The sequence below is a fragment of the Mobula birostris genome, chromosome 30 (assembly GCF_030028105.1).
Source record: "Mobula birostris isolate sMobBir1 chromosome 30, sMobBir1.hap1, whole genome shotgun sequence".
NCBI lineage: Eukaryota > Metazoa > Chordata > Chondrichthyes > Myliobatiformes > Myliobatidae > Mobula > Mobula birostris.
In genome coordinates this window covers 11,029,347-11,053,083 of record NC_092399.1, presented here as the reverse complement: position 1 = coordinate 11,053,083, position 23,737 = coordinate 11,029,347, and the positions used below count along the sequence as shown (strand labels likewise).

At 41.6% G+C, this 23,737-nt stretch overlaps 1 protein-coding gene across 1 annotated transcript in view; it reads left to right on the top strand.

Moving 5' to 3' along the window:
* The window catches only part of LOC140190409 (chloride intracellular channel protein 4), a 145,506-nt gene that overhangs the window by 101,780 nt on the left and 19,989 nt on the right, over nucleotides 1-23,737 (top strand). The window contains exon 4 of the mRNA XM_072246966.1: nucleotides 14,541-14,647. Within this exon, the coding sequence (XP_072103067.1) occupies nucleotides 14,541-14,647 (107 nt within the window). The remainder of the gene's footprint in view (nucleotides 1-14,540; nucleotides 14,648-23,737) is intronic.

Here is a 23,737-nt window from a genome sequence, read left to right as displayed (position 1 = left end):
TAAAGAAAAACATCAAACCAGCAGTATGCAAAGCAAAAAGAACAAAGCGTGCATACAGCAAGAAAAAAATGAGCAAAAAACACATAATACAAAACACTAAATCACAAAGACATCAAAGGAGTCCAGGCACGTTTGCCTGATTGATGGATGATGCTTTCTTGAGGCAGTCTTTCAAAGGTGGCCTTGATGGTGGGGTCACTAATGCCTACAATGGAGTTGGCTGAGGCTTACATCTCTCTGGAGCATTTTCTGATCCCGTGCATTAGAACTCCATACTAGTCAGAATGCTCTCCATGGTAGAATTGTAGAAATTTGTTTGAATCTTTGCTAGAGCTTTTGGGGACTCACCAAATCTCCTGTTGATTGCAACATTTATAATTGATTCTTTGGCTCAAAAGCATTTGTTCAATGTTTAAGAATCATGCATAAATTGTTCTTAAATGTGTAAAATAACAGACCTAGACCATTGGAGAATGGTTGTTAAGGCAGTTGCCTTGATGGCTTCTTTGAACACTGTCTGTCTTTAGACTTCCTCTGTTGCACATTGGTTGTCTGTCAATCTTTGTCTGTTTATGTATAGTTTCTTAATAAATTCTATTGCATTTCCTTATTGTATTTGTAAATGCCTGGAAGAAAATGAATCACAAGGAAGTATATGGCAACCCTTATGTAACTTTGATAATAAATTTACTTTGAACTTTGGTACTTAAAATGTAAATCTCATCTATGTACCGGTTGGTAGGTTAATTAGTCATTGTAAATTGTCCCCTGATTAGGCTAGGGTTAAATTAGGGGTTGCAGGGTGTCGTGGCTTGAAGGGCTGGAAGGGTCCATTCACACTATATCTCAATCAATCAATAAAATAAATAAATAAAGGTCAAATCTTTCAATACAAAACCTATGTTCAGCTACTAACATTATTACAGTCCCTTTTCAAATTTTAATGAACTCCACTGAGGAACAAGTTGAACATTTGCACTAATTAATTGTAATTCACTGATGTTATTTAAATGAGCATTACATGGGCTAACTGTCCAGGTTGCTCCTTGTTCCTTGTTTACAATTCAGCAAAGGAACGTCCACATATGAAACTGCTGTAAGATTGACCTGTAGTGGTACCTGGATCTGATGACCGTAGCAGGAAATGTCAAAAGCTTGACCTATCCTTGATGAAGGCTTCAGCCTTCATATATAAAACTGCTTCAATAGAGCAAAATACTGGACAGTAACCAACCAAAGGCTCAGCTGTACAAGAAGATTCTGGAAAAATGGTCCCAATGCTCTGTTCGGAGAAGTAGATTTGAAGATTTGTCATAAAATCGGAGAGGCTTAGGGAGGGAATCTGGAAGCTTTGGGCCTATGCAGCTGCAGGCCTGCCTGCCAAGGTGGATCCATTAAATGCCAAAATGGTGAAATCTTGATATTTGCTGGACCAGATATTCCAGAGGGTCATAAGGCCTGAGGGGATGTTAGAGATAAGAAGGGTGAGATCATAGATTTGAAAACAAGGTTGTGAATTTTAAAAGCAAAAAAACTACACGTGCTGGAAACCAAAAATAAAATAAATACAGAAAATCCTGAAAATACTCAACAATAGAGTTAATATTTCAGGTTATCGACCTTTCATCAGAACAGATTGTCGATGATGATTTCAGATTAAGTTCCATCCTTCAAGTATCAACTTTCCAGCCAATGGAGATGTTTCTTTATACCTATTTACATCAGAAAACCCTTTGTTATTTTTTTCAGAACAAAAGTGTTTCATTTTGGTCTTGATTATTTAATGTGAGCAATTTCAAGGTGATTTTCAATTGGACACAGACTGCAGTGACATCAGAAAATTGGTCATGTAGTAACAATCAGCAACTGAGACACAAGTGACTGCACCCTCTTTATAACAAGGCTCCAGAGCAAGTTACTGGTCTACTAAAGCTGATGCTTTTTTCATCTAATCCAAGCCTATTGGCCGTAAAAGACATTATTGCAGTGTTTGTCATACTGTTCCGGTCTCATCATTAAAATGTACAGCGATACTTGGCCCTAATCCCATTTCCCTTCCCCACATAACCCCGAGATGATCAGTCACTGAAGGAATGGGCTGTTATTCCAAGACAAAGGGGCTGCTGCAGGTTAGGAATCTTTGAATTTAACTTGCAAAGCGATGACTTTGGCTTGGTGTTACTCTTTAGGTAAAGGCATCCGTTAGTCTTGCGAGACCATGGATCTGCGCCTGGAATGTCTTCACTCTCCAGGGCGCAGGCCTGGGAAGGGTTGTCTGGAAGACCAGCAGCTGCCCATGCTGCAAGTCTCCCCTCTCCACGACACCAAGGTTGTCCAAGGGAAGGGCATTAGGACCCATACAGCTTGGCACCAGTGTCGTCGCAGAGCACTGTGTGATTAAGTACCTTGCTCAAGGACACAACACGTTGTCTCGGCTGGGGCTCGAACTCACGACCTTCAGATCGCTAATCGAATGCCTTAACCACTTGGCCACGTCCTTAACCACTTGGCCACGACGTGGATGGTACCTCACTCTAATTTAGGGGTTCCCAACCTTTTTTATGCCATGGATCAGTATCATTAAGCAAGCAGGTTGGCAATTCCTGCTCTAACTGGAAAAAGGACACCCCAAGATATTACATGATATGGATAAATGTTCCAATCCCATAAACCCTTGTCTTGGTTTATGGGATTGGAACATTTATCCATATCTTGTGTTTTTCGGTTGTTTTTCTCATCCCTTTTCTGTTGGCTGACATTGCAGACTCTGTCAACTTTGCCAATTAAGGCCAACTGTTCTGTTAGTGAGGAAATTTCATCACCATTCCAAAGTCTAATTGTTATTTTTCCATGATTCCTTTCTTAGTTTTTTTACTTCCTTCCTGTGATTCTTTTCTCCCTCACCATAGGTTTTCACAATCACTTTTTCACATTTTTATATTCTCCTACAACACGAAAGAAGGCTTGACCCACCAAGTTATCCTTAATCGCTATTTTTCCTTGCAACCTTTTCATGTTAAGGTTTCATCATTCTGCTCAGCGTAGTTCTCTTTCCAGCCATCTCTTCAACCTGGGACTGTGAAGGCCAGAACTATTGAACAAAATCTGAAAATGCTTCTGTTCCCATTACTGCTATCTGGGATGAGGTACAGGAGCCTGAAGACCCTCACTCAGTGATTCAGAAACATGTTCTTCCCCTCCACCATCGCCATTTTGAATAGTTCATGAACACTACCTCGCTATTTCTATTCTTTTACATTATTTACTTATTTGTAATTTATGGTAATTTTTATGTCTTTGCACTGTTGTGCTCCCACAAAACAACAGTATTCACATCATATAGAGCAATGTTAATAAATCTGATTTAGATCTTTGCCAACCCTTGTCCTCTTGCAACATATTCTTTCCATCTACTCCAGTAGATCAGAAGACTGCTAATATTTGCTCTGCACAGCTTCTCTGTACTGCCTGCCACTCCCCCGGTCACTAAAATAAACTCTAAGAGAAGTTGGTTCTGCTTGTTGTGGAATATCTGGCTGTAAGTGGACTTTGGGCCTCTGAACAGTTAACTGATACATATTTTCTGCTTGACACTGGAGACCTTTTGTGCTTGGAGCTGCTGTAGTCATCAGGATTCAGAGCTGTTTTCACTAAACCGAGGTGGGGGGAGAGAGAGACAGAGGCAGAAAGAGAGAGGAATAGAGGGGAGAGAGAGAACGAAGGAGGGAGGGAGAGAGAGACAGGGAGGGAGGGAGAGAGAGACAGGGAGGGAGGGAGAGAGATGGGGGAGAGAGAGAGAGAGAAAGAGAAAAAAAACAGAAACAAACTTTTAAAGTAAGATTTGGAACAGTGTTGGAAATCAGTATCTAAAATTTCCAAGTAATTAATTATGGTAGAATTAGAATCTTATTTTTGTTTTCCTCAGAAAGAAAGAAGCATTCTGGCCGCCATAACAAGAAAAGGGAGGGTTTCTCAAAAAAAAACATTAATGAGACTTGAACACGTCTTCATGACATCAATTAAGCGTTACATTTTCCGAGTATGGGGAGTACGTGTAATCCTGTTGTACGTCGGGAATGGAATCTGAGCTTGTTCTGCAGGGAACTCATGCAGAAACAATTGCAAGTGTTTTTTCCTAAAGAGGAGAGTGGTGCTGGAGTGTATCCAAGTTTCCCTGGAATGTGATAAAGCTTATTTAGCTGCCACTGTTTGGAGTAAAATCGGCCATTACAGTTTGCCTCTGTGCAGTGAACACAGTTGAACTCATCAAAAGGTTTATGAACTCTGCTGGAAATACTCTACCAGCACATTTTGGATGTATTCGTGGTAGATTTGGAACTCTTGTTCAGATTCAGATTTATGAAGTCATCATTTGCGGTGGACAAATTTGTTACTTTTTAAATGTTACATCTTTGCAAAAGTATTGAGAAACATCATCCAGAGAGATAATTGTTTAATTGCAAGGCAATCTTACATACGGGCATTTTAAGCCAACCTACTGTCCGCAATGTTATAAGACCATAAGACCATAGATATATGTGCAGAAGTAGGCCGTTCAGCCCATCAAGTCTGCTGCATGGGCTGATCCAATTCTTCCAGTCATCCCCACATCCCTGGCTTCTCCCCATACCCTTTGATGCCCTGGCTAATCAAGAACTTATCTATCTCTGCCTTAAATACACCCAATGACATGGCGTCCACAGTCGTTCATGGCAACAAATTCCACAGATTTACCATCCTCTGACTAAAGTAATTTCTCTGCATCTCTGTTCTAAATGAATGTCCTTCAATCCTGAAGTCATGCCCTCTTGTCCTAGACTCCCCTACCATGGGAAATAACTCTGCCATATCTAATCTGTTCAGGCCTTTTAACATTTGGAATGTTTCTATGAGATCCCCCCTCATTCTCCTGAACTCCAGGGAATACAGCCCAAGAGCTGCCAGACATTCCTCATGTGGTAACCCTTTCATTCCTGGAATCATTCTTGTGAATCTTCTCTGAACCCTCTCCAATGTCAGTATGTTCTTTCTAAAATAAGGAGCACAAAACTGCACACAGTACTCCAAGTGTGGTCAAACGAGTGCCTTATAGAGCCTCAACATCACATCCCTGCACCTATTCTATACCTCTAGAAACGAATGGCAACATTGCATTCGCATTCTTCACCACCGACTCAACCTGGAGGTTAACCTTTAGGGTATCTTGCACAGGGACTCCCGAATCCCTTTGCATCTCTGCATTTTGAATTCTCTCCCCATCTAAATAACAGTCTGCCCATTTATTTATCCACCAAAGTGCATGACCATACACTTTCTAACATTGTATTTCATTTGCCACTTCTTTGCCCATTCCCTAAACTATCCAAGTCTCTCTTCAAGCTCTCTGTTTCCTCAGCACTATCCACTCCTCCACCTACTTTGGCAAATTTAGCCACAAATCCATTAATCACATAGTCCAAATCATTCCCTTTGGAACTCCACTGATAACCGGCAGCCAGCCAAAATAGGATCCCTTTATTCCCACTCTCTTTTCTGCCTATCAGCCAATGCTCCACGCATGCTAGTGTTAACTTGCTGCCAAGAACAAAGATATCATATAACTTTCCTGTCCGATGAGATCATATCAGGAATGCAAGCCTGGATACAGAGACATCATCATGTTCAGACTGACAGAGTTATTGTGTTGATCTCTTTTGATTCAACATAGTAAGATACAATTAGTTCACCAACATATGGTGTTGGAGGACTGTGTATGGAGTGGGAGGGAGGAACGTAGCTTGTTTCGCTGTTGTTATTTAATTAGCTTCTTGCATTCTGTTTTGTTACATTCTATGTTGATCTGACGAATGCTGTGGGCATGCTATGTTGATGCCAGAGTGTGAGGGACACTTGCATACTGTCCCCAGCACACTCTTGGGTGTGTTGGTAGTTAATGCAAATGACACGTTTCACTGTATGTTTCAATTTACATGTGATGAATAAATTAATCTGAATCTGAATGTATTTAACGAGCCCTTGTACTTGAATATGTTAACATTTACATTTGAAGCATCATCTATCCTTGAATTCTTACTGCAAATTGGGTTGCTGATGTAGCCCCCTTTTATCTTTGTTGGCAGCTGATGAAATGTTACGAGGGTATAGGAGGTGCCTGGTTAAAAAAATTAGTAGTGTCTCTAGATTTGAAAGAGCATTCCAGGTGCTTCCTTCTTGATTTGTGCATAATTATGCTCCATTTCTGTGAGACTGCAAGAAACAAAAGTGAGGGTTCAAAGATTCAGTTAATGTCAGAGGATGTATACAGTATAGAGGTCAACCTGAAATTCGTACTCTGCACAGACATCCAGTTAGCAAGAAACCCCACGGAATGAATGGTAGAATGTTTCTACCAAGGTTTCCTTGACCATTCTATGTTGTATGACTTGCGAGTGTTTATTTGTTTTCTGCTGATGCGTGTGTTGAGATATTAATGATGCAAAAAGTGATCGTCATCAGAAAGTAGGTGAGAAATAAAGCTGATGATTGATAAACATTCGGCTTTAGGCAAACTGATTGCAATTTAGAGTCTAAATGCACTGTTGGATTCTAATACCTTTGTAATAGTCAATTTGTCGATTCTTTTGACTCTCCAAATTTAGTTTTTATGCAATCCGGCCTCCTCTACATTGGTGAGACCTGTTGTAAATTGGGGGGCCGCTTCGTTGAGCACCTCCGCATCATCTGCCAAAAGCTTGACTTCCCGGTGGCCAAATGTTTTAATTCAGGTTCCCATTCCCTTTCTGACATGTCGATCCATGGTCTTCTCTTGTGTCATGATGAGGCCACCCTCAGGATGGAGGAGCAACACCTTATATTCCGTCTGGGCACCCTCCAACCTGTTGGGATGAATATTGATTTCTTTTTCTGGTAAACAAATTTCACCCTGCTCTTCCTCTATCCCCCACTCTGACCTTTTACTTCTTTTCACCTGTCTGTACTTCTCCCTTGGTTCACTTCTCCTTCCCATTCTCTTATGGTTCACTCTCCTCTCCTATCGGATTGCTTCTTCTCCAGCCTTTTATCTTTCCCACCCGCCTGGCTTCACCTATCAACCTCCATCTACCCTCCTTCCTCTGCCCCCCTTCCTTCTCAGTCCTGAAGAAGGTTCTCGCCTTAAAACACAAAATAATCTGCAGATGCTGGGGTCGGGTTCCGTCCTGAAAAGTTGACTGATCGTTTCCACGGATACTGCCCGATCTGCTGAGTTCCTCCAGCGTGTTGTGAGTGTTGCTCTTGCCTTAAAACGTTGACTGCTTATTCATTTCCATAGGTGCTGCCTCATCTGCTGAGATCCTCCAGCATTTTGTGTGTGTTACTTTAATCTTTAATTGGTTGTGCTTTTTTGCTTAATAGCAGTAAGGGTGGAAGAGCCTGACCCTCCAGGCCTCGGGAAGCTAGAGCCTTCCATCCTGTTCTTACATGGCATACTGTGGTCAGATTGCCTGAAATCTGCCAAACTCTGATCTATCTTTATGAATTGTTTGTATCATGTGTTCTCAATGGGCCCTTGGTGAGCCAGACTCACCACAGGGGTAGCTTTCAAATTAGCGCTGAAACAAATGCTGGAAGCCAAATGCCAGTATTATCTGATAGTGGACTTTGAGACTAAAATATTTCCATTGGAGGGTGTCAATTCATTTTTTTTCCTGACTGCTTCTCTATGCTACCTGCCACTCCTCCCGGTCACTAAAAAAAAACTAGGCAAAATGGGACCTACACTTTGTGGAATATATCCTTGCAAGCAGATTTAATTTAAATGATGGCTGTGGAGGCCAAGTCATTGGGTACATTTAAAGCAGCGGGTGATAAGTTCTCGATTAGTAAGGTAGGGCATCAAAGCTTTACAGGGAGAAGGCAGGAAAACCGGGTTCAGAGGGATAATAATCAGACATGATGAAATGGCAGAGTAGGCTCAATGTACCGAATAGTCGAATTCTGCTCTTATGTCTTATGGAAATATCCCTGGAAGTTAAGCATGCTTGGTGACTAGACTGGGGGCTTGGATTTTAATTAAGAATCTTGATTTTCAAAATATTTCTTAAGCTCTTCTGTATTTTCATCTCCATTGGAATTTTAGCACAATGCCGTCTCTGACAAATCCACAAAATAGGCTGAGCAAATTTAAATAATTTAAACTGCAATAATATTGTTGTAATTAGTATGTTCACTGGAATGTTACAGTACAGTGCAGAAGTTTTAGGTATATAGCCGACGGAATGTGTTGTGTCCTTGAGCAAGACACTTAACCACACATTGCTCTGCGACGACACTGGTGCCAAGCTGTATGGGTCCTAATGCCCTTCCCTTGGACAACATTGGTGTCATGGAGAGGGGAGACTTGCAGCATGGGCAACTGCTGGTCTTCCATACAACCTTGCCCAGGCCTGCGCCCTGGAGAGTGAAGACTTTCCAGGCGCAGATCCATGGTCTCGCAAGACTAAGGGATGCCTTAAATAAATAAGTACATACATACATACATACACACAGTATGTAGTGCCTAAGACTTTTGCTCAGTACTGTAGTAATTTTATGTATTGCACTGTACAGCTACCGCAAAAAAAACTAATTTCACGACATATGTGAGTGATAATAAACCTGATTTTGATATGGGTCTCTATTGTGGACGGAGAGTGGGAAGGGGGCAGGGAGAGGGGAGTCATGGTTAGGAAAAGGGGAAGGGAGAGGGGAGAGTGTGGGAAGCAACAGAGAGCCATTCTGTAGTGATCAATAAACTAATTGTTTGGAATCAAGTGACCTTGCCTGGTGCCTCAGGGCTGGGTGTGCCTGCACACGAAACAACACTCCCAGACCCCACCCCACCCCACACAGGTTTTTGCAAAGAGCATGCAGTTTAATCTGAGTTGAAAAGCACCGCGGGACACAGTATTTACACTCTTGATGCTAAATCTGAGGATTTGTGTTATGTAATGACGCCAACCTTTTATAAACCTTTGAGCATTCATGTTTTCTTTTTGAAATCCCCAGGTAATTAAAATTTTCAGAGCATTCTCAGTGGTGATGATCTGGTTGAAGCAGGCAGTAAATCCTCAATATTAATATCAGTAAGCCTAGAGCATGCAAACCTATCAGAAGCAGATGGTGTGTGTAGCTGCAGAATGAATAGTGTGCCACTACAATCTTCCTGTTAAAAATAGGGCCAGCTTTTTAAAAGAAGCTTGAGGATGTTTTTCCAACTGCTTTCTTTTAGAGAATGGAAGTGAGATGTTTTTAAAAAGTATGATAAGAAGGCTGTGTATGGCAGAGGCTGCATAAGTAACCCCACTGGTATATACTGAATGACAGAGTAGCTGATGTATCTTTTCAATTTTCTTCTGGACCCTAGAACATAGACCATAGCCTAGTACAGCATACTGTAAGAACAATCCCTTTGACCCAAAATGACTGTGAAGAGCTGATATCAGATTAACCTATAGAAAGGTTAAAGACCTTGATGAGTGATGAGGAGGGGATGTTGCCAATGGTGGGAGAGTCTATGACTAGAGGACACAGCCTCAGAATAGAGGGGTGTCCTTTTAGGATGGAGATGAGCAAGAATTTCATTAGCTAGAGAGTGGTGAATCTGTGGACTTCTTTGCCATAGACAGCTGTGGAGGCCAAGTCTTTATGTATATTTAAGGCAGAGGTTGATAGATACTTGATTGGCCAGGGCATGAAGGGATACGGGCAGAAGGCAGGAGATTGGGGCTGAGGGGAAAATTAGATCAGCCATGATCAAATGGCAGAGCAGACTCGATGGGCCAAGTTGCCTAATTTTGCTCCTGTACCTTATGGTATTATGGTCGAATCTAATCCCTGCTGTCTACAGATGATCCATACCCCTCCATTTGCTGCACACTTATTGGAGCAGCCAACTCTAACCAAACCTAATTGCCGCTGCTGGTGACCCCTACGGAGTTTTTACCCTTGTATGGCGCACTCTCAGCTCTAATAATGACTGTTCCAAAAGTTGAAGATAAGTATTTGATGCTTTATTAGCAATTAGCAAGCATACAATCTTGAAGCGATGAAACATAAATGTACCCAAGTGTAAGTTAAGTGTAGTTGAGCGGTCAACAAAGGAAATGACATCCGTTGGTCACCAGCTGCAAACTGCACAGCACAAAGCAAGAATAAGTAACTTATTCCCATTCCTTTTACCATGCCCCCATCCATGTGACTAGTTACCATAATAAACATAATAAATGCTCAACACAGAATACAGTGCAGGTAGAGAATAGGTACATGGCTCCTTCACTTATGATCCTATTTAATAGCCTCTTGAATACCACTATTAGATCTGCTTCCACTACTAGTCTTGGTACAGTGAGTTCAGTCATCCACTACTCTCTGTGTAAAAAAAACTTGCCCTTCCGCAGCATGCGCGCGCGCACACACACACACACACACACACACACACACACACACACACACACCTCTTTTAAACTTTCTCATTATCACCCTAAATGCATGCCCTTTGTATTCAGCATTTTTACTCTGGAAAAATAATTCTGACTATCTACCCTATCTAGGTCTCTCATAATCCATCATGTCTCCCCTCACCCTCTGACGCTCCAGCAAAAACCATCAAAGTTTCAACACTAGTTGGAATACTAGATTTTCACTTCTCTAACTCTGATATCTAATGTAGTACAATGGATTCTGCTTAATTGGGCCGTCGGTTAATTGGGGTAGCCACTTACTTGGGACAACTCTTAAAGAACAAAAACTAATTGAGAAAATAGCCCATATTTCCTTTCAACACACATAAAAATTGCTGGTGAACGCAGCAGGCCAGGCAGCTTCTATAGGAAGAGGTACAGTTGATGTTTTGGGCCAGGATGAAGGATCTCGGCCTGAAACATCGACTGTACCCCTTCCTATAGATGCTGCCTGGCCTGCTGCGTTCACCAGCAATCTTTATGTGTGTTGCTTGAAATTCCAGCATCTGCAGATTTCCTCGTGTTTCCATATTTCCTTTGTTTATTTGGGTACCATGTCACTTAATTGTGATAGAGACTTTTGCTGAACTATTTCTAACTATTGTCAGTCGCATGCACATTGTGTTGCTACTAGTCTCTACATTATTCATAGAGCGAACAGTTTTTAAATAGCATCACTTACATGTGTTTGTGTTCAAAAAGCGGTGATTTTTTTGTCACTGATAGCTGGTGAGTAATAAGGAGTAGGGTAATTCTGAACTGTTTTTCTCGCTGCGGTTCCAAGCATTCAGGCTTGGTGATGCTAGAAATAGCTCGGAATGAAAATGAAATGATTTCACTGCTTCGACAAGTTATGAACTATGAAGAATTTGAAGGTATCAACAATCTTCTTGAATGAAAATGAAAATTTTGAGGATGCAATGGTCGAAAGCATTGTATGAAGCAAGTCTATTATCTGCACTAGGTGTCTGCGCTGATTTTGTTCATTTACAGTCAATCAAAAGAACACGGCAGCGTCCACTGCATTAATTCCTCTGTTGATAACTATTCGGAAATAATACGGTTGTGTAGCTAATGCAGGAGTTTTGGTAATGTTCTAATGTATTTCATTTGACTACATAATTTATTACCAATTTAAACAGTAGTTTGACTTTTTTATACCTTTCTAACTATTTCCGTTAAACTTTGTCTGATTGATGCAGCTGCTTAATTGGGCCAGAATGTACTGGTTACAATGTGCCCCACTTAACTGGAATCCACTGCACATAAATTAAATCATCTTTCTAAGGCAAACAGGGATTGAGCCTGGCCCTAAATGGCACAACATCTCTTTGCTTAAATTTATTAAGGGGCACAGGAGAAGATTTCATTAAGGTTAAAAAAAAAATGTATTCTATGATGAAAAAGAAGACTCTTTGTAAGGTTTTAAAGCTATTTAGGTTATGAATCTGAAGCTAAGTTATTAAGTGAAGGGAAAACCTGACAGAGATATCATTGGGATATCCTCAGCTTGTGAAAGGTACTTTAATAGTCCGAGTCTTTCTTACCTTCATGGTTGTCCATAACGCAAACTTTTTACTTTATTGTGGTGGTATTGGGTTTGCTGTCTTTAAAGTTCTGAACTCAAATGAAGATTTTAAGCTCTATCCGATATAGATAGCTATGGATACCCTCTCTAAAAGGAGGTTATACTATAGCCATCTACTCTTCAAGGGTTATATCACTTCCCTGTTTAACCTCCACAGCAAGTTTAACTGCCATAACTTATTATTTGATTGGTGGGTCCCACCTTCCTACCAAGGAGATACTTTCAGTTTAAACACAGTTCATTTATTTAATGAACACAGTTCATTTATAGAACATAGAACATAGAATAGTACAGCACAGTACAGGCCCTTCGGCCCACAATGTTGTGCCGACCCTCAAACCGTGCCTCCCATATAAGCCCCCAACTTAGATTCCTCCATATACCTGTCTAGTAGTCTCTTAAACTTCACGAGTGTATCTGCCTTCACACTGACTCAGGCAGTGCATTCCATGCACCAACCACTCTTTGAGTAAAAAAACTTCCTCTAATATCCCCCTTGAACTTCCCACCCCTTACCTTAAAGCCATGTCCTCTTGTATTGAGCAGTGGTGCCCTGGGGAAGAGGCGCTGGCTATCCACTCTATCTATTCCTCTTATTATCTTGTACACCTTTATCATGTCTCCTCTCATCCTCCTTCTCTCCAAAGAGTAAAGCCCTAGCTCCCTTAATCTCTGATCATAATGCATACTTTCTAAACCAGGCAGCATCCTGGTAAATCTCCTCTGTACTCTTTCCAATGCTTCCACATCCTTCCTATAGTGAGGTGACCAGAACTGGACACAATACTCCACGTGTGGCCTAACCAGAGTTTTATAGAGCTGTATCATTACATCGCGACTCTTAAACTCTATCTCTCGACTTATGAAAGCTAACACCCCATAAGCTTTCTTAACTACCCTATCCACCTGTGAGGCAACTTTCAGGGATCTGTGGACATGTACCCCGAGATCCCTCTGCTCCTCCACACTACCAAGTATCCTGCCATTTACTTTGTACTCTGCCTTGGAGTTTGTCCTTCCAAAGTGTACCACCTCACACTTGTCCGGGTTGAACTCCATCTACCACTTCTCAGCCCACTTCTGCATCCTATCAATGTCTCTCTGCAATCTTTGACAATCCTCTACACTATCTACAACACCACCAACCTTTGTGTCATCTGCAAACTTGCTAACCCACCCTTCTACCCCCACATCCAGGTCGTTAATAAAAATCACAAAAAGTAGGGGTCCCAGAACAGATCCTTGTGGGACACCACTAGTCACAATCCTCCAATCTGAATGTACTCCCTCCACCACCACCCTCTGCCTTCTGCAGGCAAGCCAATTCTGAATCCACCTGGCCAAACTTCCCTGGATCCCATGCCTTCTAACTTTCTGAATAAGCCTACCGTGTGGAACCTTGTCAAATGCCTTACTAAAATCCATATAGATCACATCCACTGCACTACCCTCATCTATATGCCTGGTCACCTCCTCAAAGAAATCTGTCAGGCTTGTTAGATACGATCTGCCCTTCACAAAGCCATGCTGACTGTCCCTGATCAGACCATGATTCTCTAAATGCCTATAGATCCTATCTCTAAGAATCTTTTCCAACAGCTTTCCCACCACAGACGTAAGGCTCACTGGTCTAATTACCCAGACTATCTCTACTACCTTTTTTGAACAAGGGAACAACGTTCGCCTCCCTCCAATCCTCCGGTACCATTCCCGTGGACAACGAGGACATAAAGATCCTAGCCAGAGGCTCAGCAATCTCTTCTCTCGCCTCGTGGAGCAGCCTGGGGAATATTCCGTCAGGCCCCGGGAACTTATCTGTCCTAATGTATTTTAACAACTCCAACACCTCCTCTCCCTTAATATCAGCATGCTCCAGAACATCAACCTCACCAATATTGTCCTCACCATCATCAAGTTCCCTCTCATTGGTGAATACCGAAGAGAAGTATTCATTGAGGACCTCATTCACTTCCACAGTCTCCAGACACATCTTCCCACCTTTATCTCTAATCGGTCCTACCTTCACTCCTGTCATCCTTTTTTTCTTCACATAATTGAAGAATGCCTTGGGGTTTTCCTTTACCCTACTTACCAAGGCCTTCTCATGCCCCCTTCTTGCTCTTCTCAGCCCCTTCTTAAGCTCCTTTCTTGCTTCCCTATATTCCTCAATAGACCCAAGCCTTCTACCATCTGTATACTCAGGGATAATTTACAGCAGACTACGAACCTACCTACTAGCATGACTTTGAGAGATGTGAGGAAACACAAGGACCTTGAGTAGACACATGAGGTCACAGAAAAAATAGCATGCAAAGTCTACAAAAATAGCACCAAAGTTCAGGATAAAACCCGAGTCACTGTGGGGTGGTACACCATCTATGCAAGCTTATGTGGAATAAATTCATCCTAGAACAGCAAAATAGATTTGTAATACATAGTTTACATTTCTTAATTTATTTACCTTTTGTTCCTAGGTACATGAAACTTGGAACAAAACACCCAGAATCCAACACAGCTGGGAATGATATCTTTGCAAAATTCTCGGCTTACATCAAAAACTCCAAGCCAGAAGCAAATGAAGGTAAGGAGCTAATTAGAGCAGCCATCTTTATCATTCAAGTCCAGTTTCCAATTCAGAATATAGTTGCAGAGAATATATTCTCTAAGTTTGTTTGTTATGTACCGTGTCGTATGACATAGGCAATCACGGTCTTTCCATGACCATGATTGTTCTTTGTCAAATTTCTCAATAGAAGTGGTTTGCCATTGCCTTCTTCTGGGCAGTGTCTTTACAAGACCCCAGCCGTTATCAATACCCTTCAGAGAATGCCTGCCTGGTGTCAATGGGTGCATGACCAGGACTTGTGATATGGACCAGCTGTTCATACGAACATCCATCATCTTCTTCCATGGCTTCACATGGCCCTGATCAGGGGTCTAAGCAGGTGCTACACCTCTCCCAAGGATGACCTACAGGCTAACAGAGGGAAGAAGCACCTTACACCTGCCTCAGTAGGACTGTATCTCCTCCTCACCACCTGATATTATCTGAGTCAGCCAGCTGAATTTACCTATCCTTGTTGAGGCGTCTTCTCATGCTGTAATGTGTGCAAAAGGGTCCTACTTGGTATATTGGTTGCTGATTCACGTCTGGTATCCAGCAACCTGCAGACAAATCTGTGAAGAAGATGCTGGGAAACAAGAAAACAATAGGTCATATGAAAACAATAAAATAGAAGACAGAAGAAATGGCCAGGCTGAAAAGCTTAAGTGTTGTAGAATGTGAGAGAATAAACCATTGAGATTCTAGGAAAATGTAAACAAAGGGTTGTGCAATGGCTTGTTTCAGCATAACGAGATGTGAAAAGAAAACACTCTCAGTTTGGAATAAACAACAGAGCAATTCCAAGAAGCATAAACGATGCAGAATTTGATGAAATTAAGATAAGTAAAGTTCAAATGAGAGGGAATTGTGGGATGTAGCGGCTTTTGGGAGAGGGCCTGAATTATGAAAATTATTCTTGTACCCTGACCAAATGTGAGCGTTTAACACAACTGAATGCTTGATCACCCAATGGCAATGATCCTCCCAATGGCAATTTCCAAAACCTCGGAAAGTCCCACCATAAACTGGAAGAAAGGCATATATGTAAGTCGATGTAGCAGAATTAATTTGGTGCCTTGTAGCAAAGAAGCAATTATGATGTTCTGAACGCAGCACATAAAGAGGCCCTTTGGCCAACTAAGTTTGCACCGGTCATCAAACATTCATTTACATTAACTCTACATAAGTTCTACTTAATTCTCCGCGCACTTCTGTCAGCTCCCTGCAGATTCTACCATTCACCTACACACGAGGCACAGTCAATAAACACAACTTTGGCCTGTAGCATGGCACGGTAGTGTAGTGGTTAGCGCAGTACCTTACAGCAGCCTCTCTAAAAGATCAGGGTTCAATTCCTGCCATTGTCTGAAAGAAGTTTATACATTCTCCCCGTAAACCATGTTGGTTTCCTCTGGTTGCGGTGGTTTGCTCCCACATTCCAAAGACTTACAGGTCAGGGCTATGAGATGCGGGCGATCTAGGTTGCTGGCAGAATCATGATGACACTTCAGGGCTGCCCTGCACAATCTTCACTGATTTGAGTTGATGATTCCATTGCAAGTTTTGATGTACTTGTGATAAATACAGTTAATCTTGAGAAGCAAGTTGGGGCATCTGGATGAAGCCCACAAGGTCACAGGGAGAACATACAATCTCATACAATTTCAATCTCACTTGAAAATTGAATTGAGCCTTGTGTAGACCATGAAAAAAAAATCATTTGAATTAAACAGTCAGTCTATGAGACTGGTGTTGCTTGAATTTCCAGCATCTGCAGAATTCCTGTTGTTTGCTCTAATTTGTTCACTCCCTTAATTGGTTGATAAGGAAACATGACTGAGTGTCCAATGCAGTTATGGATCAGAATAACCAGTTAGTTCATTACAAATCAGCCATCCAAATTGAACTCCTGCCAAGAGATGGACAAGGACATAAATGAATATTTCTCCTCTGTATTTACCGTGGAGAAGGTCATGGAATCTAATTCAGGGAAGGGCAAGCAGGAGAAAAACTGTCCAAGAGCATTGCTCTCCTCAGTGATGGCAGGGCCTAAAATGTGTGTCAATTGGATTACCCACCTCACTTTCCTCCTGAGTTCTCCACTATGACAGAAGCCTGTACTTAGCCAAATCAAATCATCCAATTTAACTTCAAGAAAGAGGACAGAGCATAGAATACAGCAAGGGCAATGGGACCAGGCAATATTCCACCTATACGACTGAAAGACCCGTCATTCTATGCCTGTCCCAGTACAATTCTGGCGTCTACCCCAAAACCTATGGAAAATTACTCAAAATACAAGAGATTCTGCAGATGCTCACCAGGTCGCTGTACACCACCCGTAAGGCCATCTCCCTCCTAATTTGTGAAAGAGTTTGTGGGTCACACCTTGGCCTCATCAGCCACTTCAGAACCACGGAGGAAGCAAGTCACAAGCACGAGGAAGTCTGCAGATGCTGGAAATCCATAGCAACACACACAAAATGCTGGAGGAACTCTGCAGGTCAGGTCAGGCAGCATCTATGGAAAGGAATAAAGAGTCAACATTTCAGGCCAAAACCCAAGGTCTCACCTCGAAATCTCGACTGTCTACTCCTTTCCATAGATGCTGCCTGACCTGCTGAGTTTCTCTAGCATTTTTTGAAAATTACCCAAATATTTATTGCACATAAAATGCAAGAGAAATCCAGTTTGGCTAATTACAACTCACATTCAACACAACAATGATGGAAACTTTCACAGGCTATAATATCATGTGGCACTTAATTCACCAATAATCTGTTTACTGTGTTTGCTGGGACCATTCAGCACTACATCTCATTGCAGTTTTAGTTCAAGCATGGATCATAGACATAAATTCCATCATGTCTCTGATCTGTTGGTGAAGTGACAGTGACTCTCCTTGATATCAAAGAAGCAAATGGACACTCAAACATATTAGCACAGGATTCTGAACAGTAGCCAGGATGTTGGCTACAAATTACAATGGAAGCTAGGAAACATGTGTCATAAGGACAATGAAATGTAGGTATTGGGGAAATCATTTTGGTGCTGGTTCCCAAGAGAGAGAATTTGTAGAATGCCTATGGGATGGCTTTTTAGAGCCTCTTGTGTTTGAGCCCACTAGGGAAAAGGCTATTCTGGATTGGGTGTTGTGTAATGAACTGAATTTGATTAGGGAGCTTAAGGTAAAGGAAACTTTAGGAGGCAGTGATCATAATATGATAGATTCACCCTGCAGTTTGAGGAGAGCTAAAGTCAGATGCAGGACAAGGAATTAGTGGGTGAGCTAAATATGTGTTTTGCATCTATCATTACTGTGGAATACACTAGCAGTATGCCAGAAGGGGGCAAGAGTGAGTGCAATTGCTATTACTAGCGAGAAGGTGCTTGGGAAACTGAAGGGTCTGAAGGAGGGCAAGTCACCTGAACCAGATGGACTACATGCCAGTGATCTGAAAGAGGTGGCTGGGTAGGTTGTGGGCGCATTCGGAATGATCTTTAAAGAATCACCGGATTCTGGCATGGTTCCAGAGGACTGGAAAGTTGCAAATGTCACTTCACTCTTCAAGAAGGGAGGGAGGCAGAAGAAAGGAAATTATAGGCCGATTAGTCTGACCTCAGTGGTTGGGAAGATGTTTTAGTCAATTGTTGAGGATGAGGTCTCAGGGTACTTGGAGGCACATGTTAAGATTGGCCAAAGTCCAGCGCATATTCCTTAAGGGAAGATCTTGCCTGACAAATAAGTTGGACTTCTTTGAGAAAATAACAAGCAGAATAGACAAAGGAGAATTGGTGGATGTTTTGTACTTGAATTTTCAGGTTTTTGACAAGGTGCTTCACATGAGGATTGATTGACTACCAGGAAGCAAAGAGCCTTTTGTGGTTGGCTGCCCATGGCTAGTGATGTTCCACAGGGGTCTGGGTTGTGTCTGCTTCCTTTTACATTATATGTCAATGCTTTGGATGATGGAATTGATGGCTTTGTGGCCAAGTTTGCAGCTGATACAAACTTGGCGTGTAGTGTTGAGGAAGCAGAGAGGCTGCAGAAAAACTTAGACAGGTTAGGAGAATGGGCAAAGTAGTGGCAGATGGAATACAGTGTGTCGGGAAGTGTACAGTCATGCACTTTGATAGAACGACAAAAGCATAGACTATTTTCTAAACAGCCAGAAAATTCAAAAGTCCGAGGTGCAAAGGGACTTGGAAGTCCTCATGCAGGATTCTCTAAAGGTTACTTTGAAGGCTGAGTCGATGATGAGGAAGGCAAATGTAATGCTTACATTCATCTTGAGAAGACTAGAATATAAAAGCAAGGATGTAACACTGAGGCTTTATAAAGCACTGGTAAGGCTTAACTCAGAATCTTTTGCAAACACGAGGAATTCTACAGATGCTGGAAATTCAAGCAACACACATCAATGTTTCTGGTGAACGCAGCAGGCCAGGCAGCATCTCTAGGAAGAGGTACAGTCGATGTTTCAAGCCGAGACCCTTCGTCAGGACTAATTGAACAAAGAGCTAGTAAAAGATTTAAAAGTGGGAGGGGAGGGGAAGATCCAAAATGATAGGAGAGGACAGCAGGGGGAGGGATGGAGCCAAGAGCTGGACAGGTGATTGGCAAAAGGGGTATGAGTGAATCTTTTGAGCAGGTTTGGTCCCTAATCTGAGAAAGGATGTACTGAGATTGGAGAGGGTTCAGAGGAGGTTCACGAAAATGATTCTGGGAATGAAAGGGTTATCATATTAGAAGCGTTTGTTGGATCTGGGCCTTTAGTCATTGGAATTTTGGAGAATGAGTGGAGATCTCATTGAAACCTATTGAATGTTGAAAGGCCAAGATAGAGTTGATATTTCCTATAGTGGAAGAATGCAGGACCAGAGGTTCACAGCCTCAGAACAGGGGGCATCTATTTAGTACGGAGATGAGGAGGAATTTCTTTAGCCAGAAGGTAGCACATCTGTGGAATTCATTGCCACAGGCAGCTGTGAGGGCCAGCTCTTTGGGTCTGCTTAAGGTGGTGGGTGATAGGTTTTTGATTAATCTGGGCAGGAAACGTTACAGGGAGAAGGCAGGAGAATGGGGTTGAAAGGGAAAATGGATCAGCCATGATAAAATGGTGGAGCAGATTTGGTGAGCGGAATGGCCTGATTCTGCTCCTATCTCTTATGGTCTTATGGATTTAGAAGCAAGAGTAGGCTACCCAGAGCCTTCAGCCTTATTCACAATTTATCATGGTTTTGTATGGCATGATTGTACCTTCAATTCCACATTCCCATCACTTGTAGAGTAACTATTCACCCTCTAGCTTATCAATTGTGTCTTAAAATATTCAAAGACTCTGCTTTCAACCTCTTGAGGAAGAGAGGTACAAACACGCATGAGTTTTAGGTTGATTTAATTTAATATCAGAGTATATATACAGTATACAACCTGAAATTCTTACACTTCATAGAGATCCACGAAAAAAGAGACCCCATAGGATGAATGATAGAATATCATTCATCCGAAGCACTCCCCCACCCATCCTTCATGCATGCAGCAGCAAAACCATCAGCCCCCTCCCACTTGTGCTAGCAAGAACACCGACACCATGTAAGCCAGCGGTCCCCAACCACCGGGCTACGAGGAAACGATACGAGTCAGCTGCGCCTTTCCTCATTCCCTGTCACACACTGTTGAACTTGAACATAGGGTTCCCAACTGTCCCGTATTTGCCGGGACATCTCGAATATTGGGCTAAATTGGTTTGTCGCATACGGGATCATCCTTGTCCTGTATTTCCCCCCGCTAGGGTAGAGCGTTCCTATGAAACCTTTCGTGCCGAAGTGACGTGAAGCGTAGAAGCAATTACCATTAATTTATATGGGAAAAATTTTTCAGCGTTCCTGGATCCAAAAAATAACCTACCGGATCATACCAAATAACACATAAAATGGAAAATAACACTAACATATAGTAAAAGCAGGAATGATATGATAAATACACAGCCTATATAAAGTAGAAATAATGTTAATGTATGTACAGTCGGGAAGATGAAGGCAAAACCGATTTGTGGAAAAAAATCAGCACGTACGTGCATGCGGACGTCACATATGTGCATGTCACGCATGCGCACACAGGTGCCCATGCAAGGTCTCATGGTCATGGTAGTCTTTCTGGGGTAAAGTGTCCAGGTAAACTGCTACTTTTGTCCCTTATTTGGGAGTGAGAAAGTTGGCAACCCTAACTGTAAAAGACACGTTGAGGTGAGTCTAACCCTACTTGAACAGCCCCCCCACTGGCCCCCCCCAACCCCGGTTGGCCGGTCCGCAAGAATATGGTCCATATAAAACCGGTCTGCGGTGCAAGAAAGGTTGGGGACCCCTGATGTAAGCAACAGCAAAATTGATCCAGAGTGCATCAAAAACTACAGTAGATGAAAATGAACACTGAAATATAAAAAAAATGGACAGAACTAAACAAACCCACTGAGAATTAGAATAAAGCAATACAACCTTGTTGCATTTCGATGTGAAATGTGCTGCGCAGTTAAACCGCTAGTGTGAAGAAATGACTTCAAGAACTTTCCCTTCTGTAATAATGCTGGAACCCAGCATGAGTTCTGAAGATAAAGGTGAACCCTTTGCTGCCATGTTTAGCCAGAAGTGCCAAAGGAATTATCCATCTTCCCTGCCTCCTGTTATTCAAAATGGAGATAAAAGAATAACAGCTACAGATGAAATCTTATCGTTTCTTACGCAATGGAAAAGCTCAGAGTTCTATAATCAATAATTTCCTGAACAATATATCGCAGAGCTTGATTCTTCTGCTACTTCCCTTTGAAAAAAAAAATGAGTTAAATCTTAGCTGAAAATATAAAGTATATATTTAAAATAAATGAACAGAGTGTTTTAAGGCATTAGCATCTGAAATGATATGAGACAAAAGTGATTTCCTTGCAGTTGCTGGGTGCCTTCTCAAAAATTTTTGTTGCATTATTGAAATCATTCATGTCCCTCTTGGCCTGGACTAATAAAATAACTGATAAAAGAACACACATCATAATGGGGAGACATGTAATTACTGAGCTGGTATTGACATTCATCTCAGTTCTCCCTGTACCATTATCAACACTGAATAAATAACGTTCACAAAGCCACTGAAAGCTGGCAGTAGCTCAAATGTTTAGGGACATTGAAATCATATATTACATCATCTGATCATTTAATGTCATCTGCTGTTCTCAAAGGACACTTTGTTATAGGTGCACTCTTTTTGTCGACACTTAAAATAATCAATAAAATCAGCTTCAATTGTAATCGATCAAGATCAATAAACATTGCACTTTTTCTGATAATCGTTAAGATAATATAACAATATGGAGTTAAATGATAACAGACTCTCTCTCGTTTCTGAACCACTCAGAAGATAAATTTTTATGGTTGCACAATAAGAATTACGTACTGTAAAATGTAAAGGAAAATTATGGTTGGTTCCAATCAAAGCATTTAAAGCTCTATAATTCTTTTCCGAAATCTTGCTACATCTTTATTTCTCTGCTCCTTCAATTCACTTTTTAAAATATGCCTTGTTAATTAAGCCAATGGTCTTAACAACAAAATGTAGCATTGATAGTACGGTTACTGTCCCTTGAGGCTCAGTGCTTATGCAATTATGCAATGCTATGAGCGAAGCACAAGACCATAGAAGTGATACAAGACTTTGGAGAGGAAATGGTCCACAGTAGGTAATATGCATTCTCAACCTACAAGTGAAAGCTTTTGACCAGGCCAAACACAGGCCCAAGAACTTTCACACAGATCTCCCTTTTGAAGACCAGGTGATCCAAGCTCAGACTGTGGCTGAATTGGAGAGATTGAGCCTTGTCAGTTTAGTGATGGGTGTAATGATGCACTGAGAGATCATTTAATTTGTTCAATCTTACAAGAAAATATTCAAGAATGGCTCCTAACAGAAGCAAAACTCACATTCAAAGGAGCAGTTGAGATTGCTGTATTAATGGAAACAGTAGACAGAGACACAATTGAGTTGTAGTCAGGAATGAAAGTGAGCGTGAGTAAAATTGTAGTATCTGAACGGTGGACTGCCTAGCCGAACAAATTGTGCTACCATTATGGCAGGGGCTTTCATACACCAGACGAATGCAGATTTAAAGGTGAAACACACAGAAAATGCCACAAAGTAGGACGCATGCAAGGAGCATGTCAGGCAGACAAAAAAAATGGACTGCGCAGCAAAGAGATAAAGATAAAATATCAAGTTGCAGTTGCAAAAGGAGCACTAATCTGCATGCTGTTGATGAAAAATCTGATAATGATGAGAATGACAAGACTGGGTAGCCTTAAGATTCACATTGTGCAAACTAATAATAGACAAGCAATAAGGCTTACACCAGAAGTGAATGGCAAATTAATTAAAATGGAATTGGACACTGACTTGGCTGTTTCAGTCATTCTACAAAATGAGTTTGAATGGCAATTCAAAGGTACTGAACTGAAGCCTGCAGATATTCAACTAAGATTTATACTGGAGAAGAAATAATGGGAATGACATTTGTAACTGTGAAATTCAACAACCAACAAGCCATATTCAGCTTATGTGTGGTAAAACCTGGAGGGCCAGCATTGTGGAGTCATGAGTGGCTGAGACAACCTCAACTTGTTTGGGGTTCCATCCACCATTTGCATCTCACATCCCTTGCAACAGAGTCAATTGAAGGCAAATTAAGAAAGGCATTGGATGATGCCACAGCAGTGTTCAAAGATGACTTTGGAAAATTCAAACATTTCAAGGGCAAAATAGTGTTAAATGAAAGTGTCACACACACATTTTGCAAAGTCCATGCAGTTTCTTATACCGTCTGTGATAAAGTAGCCAGTGAGCTACATCACATAAAGGCTGAAGAAATTCTTCCCAAGGTTGACGGGAGCCCATGTCAATGTCAGTGGTCACAGTAGCCAAGAAGAACAGGACTGGATCACACCCTGGACATCATCTGTTCCAACTCCTGCCTTCTGGTAGGCGCTTTAGATCACTGTATGCCAGGACAAATAGGTACAAGA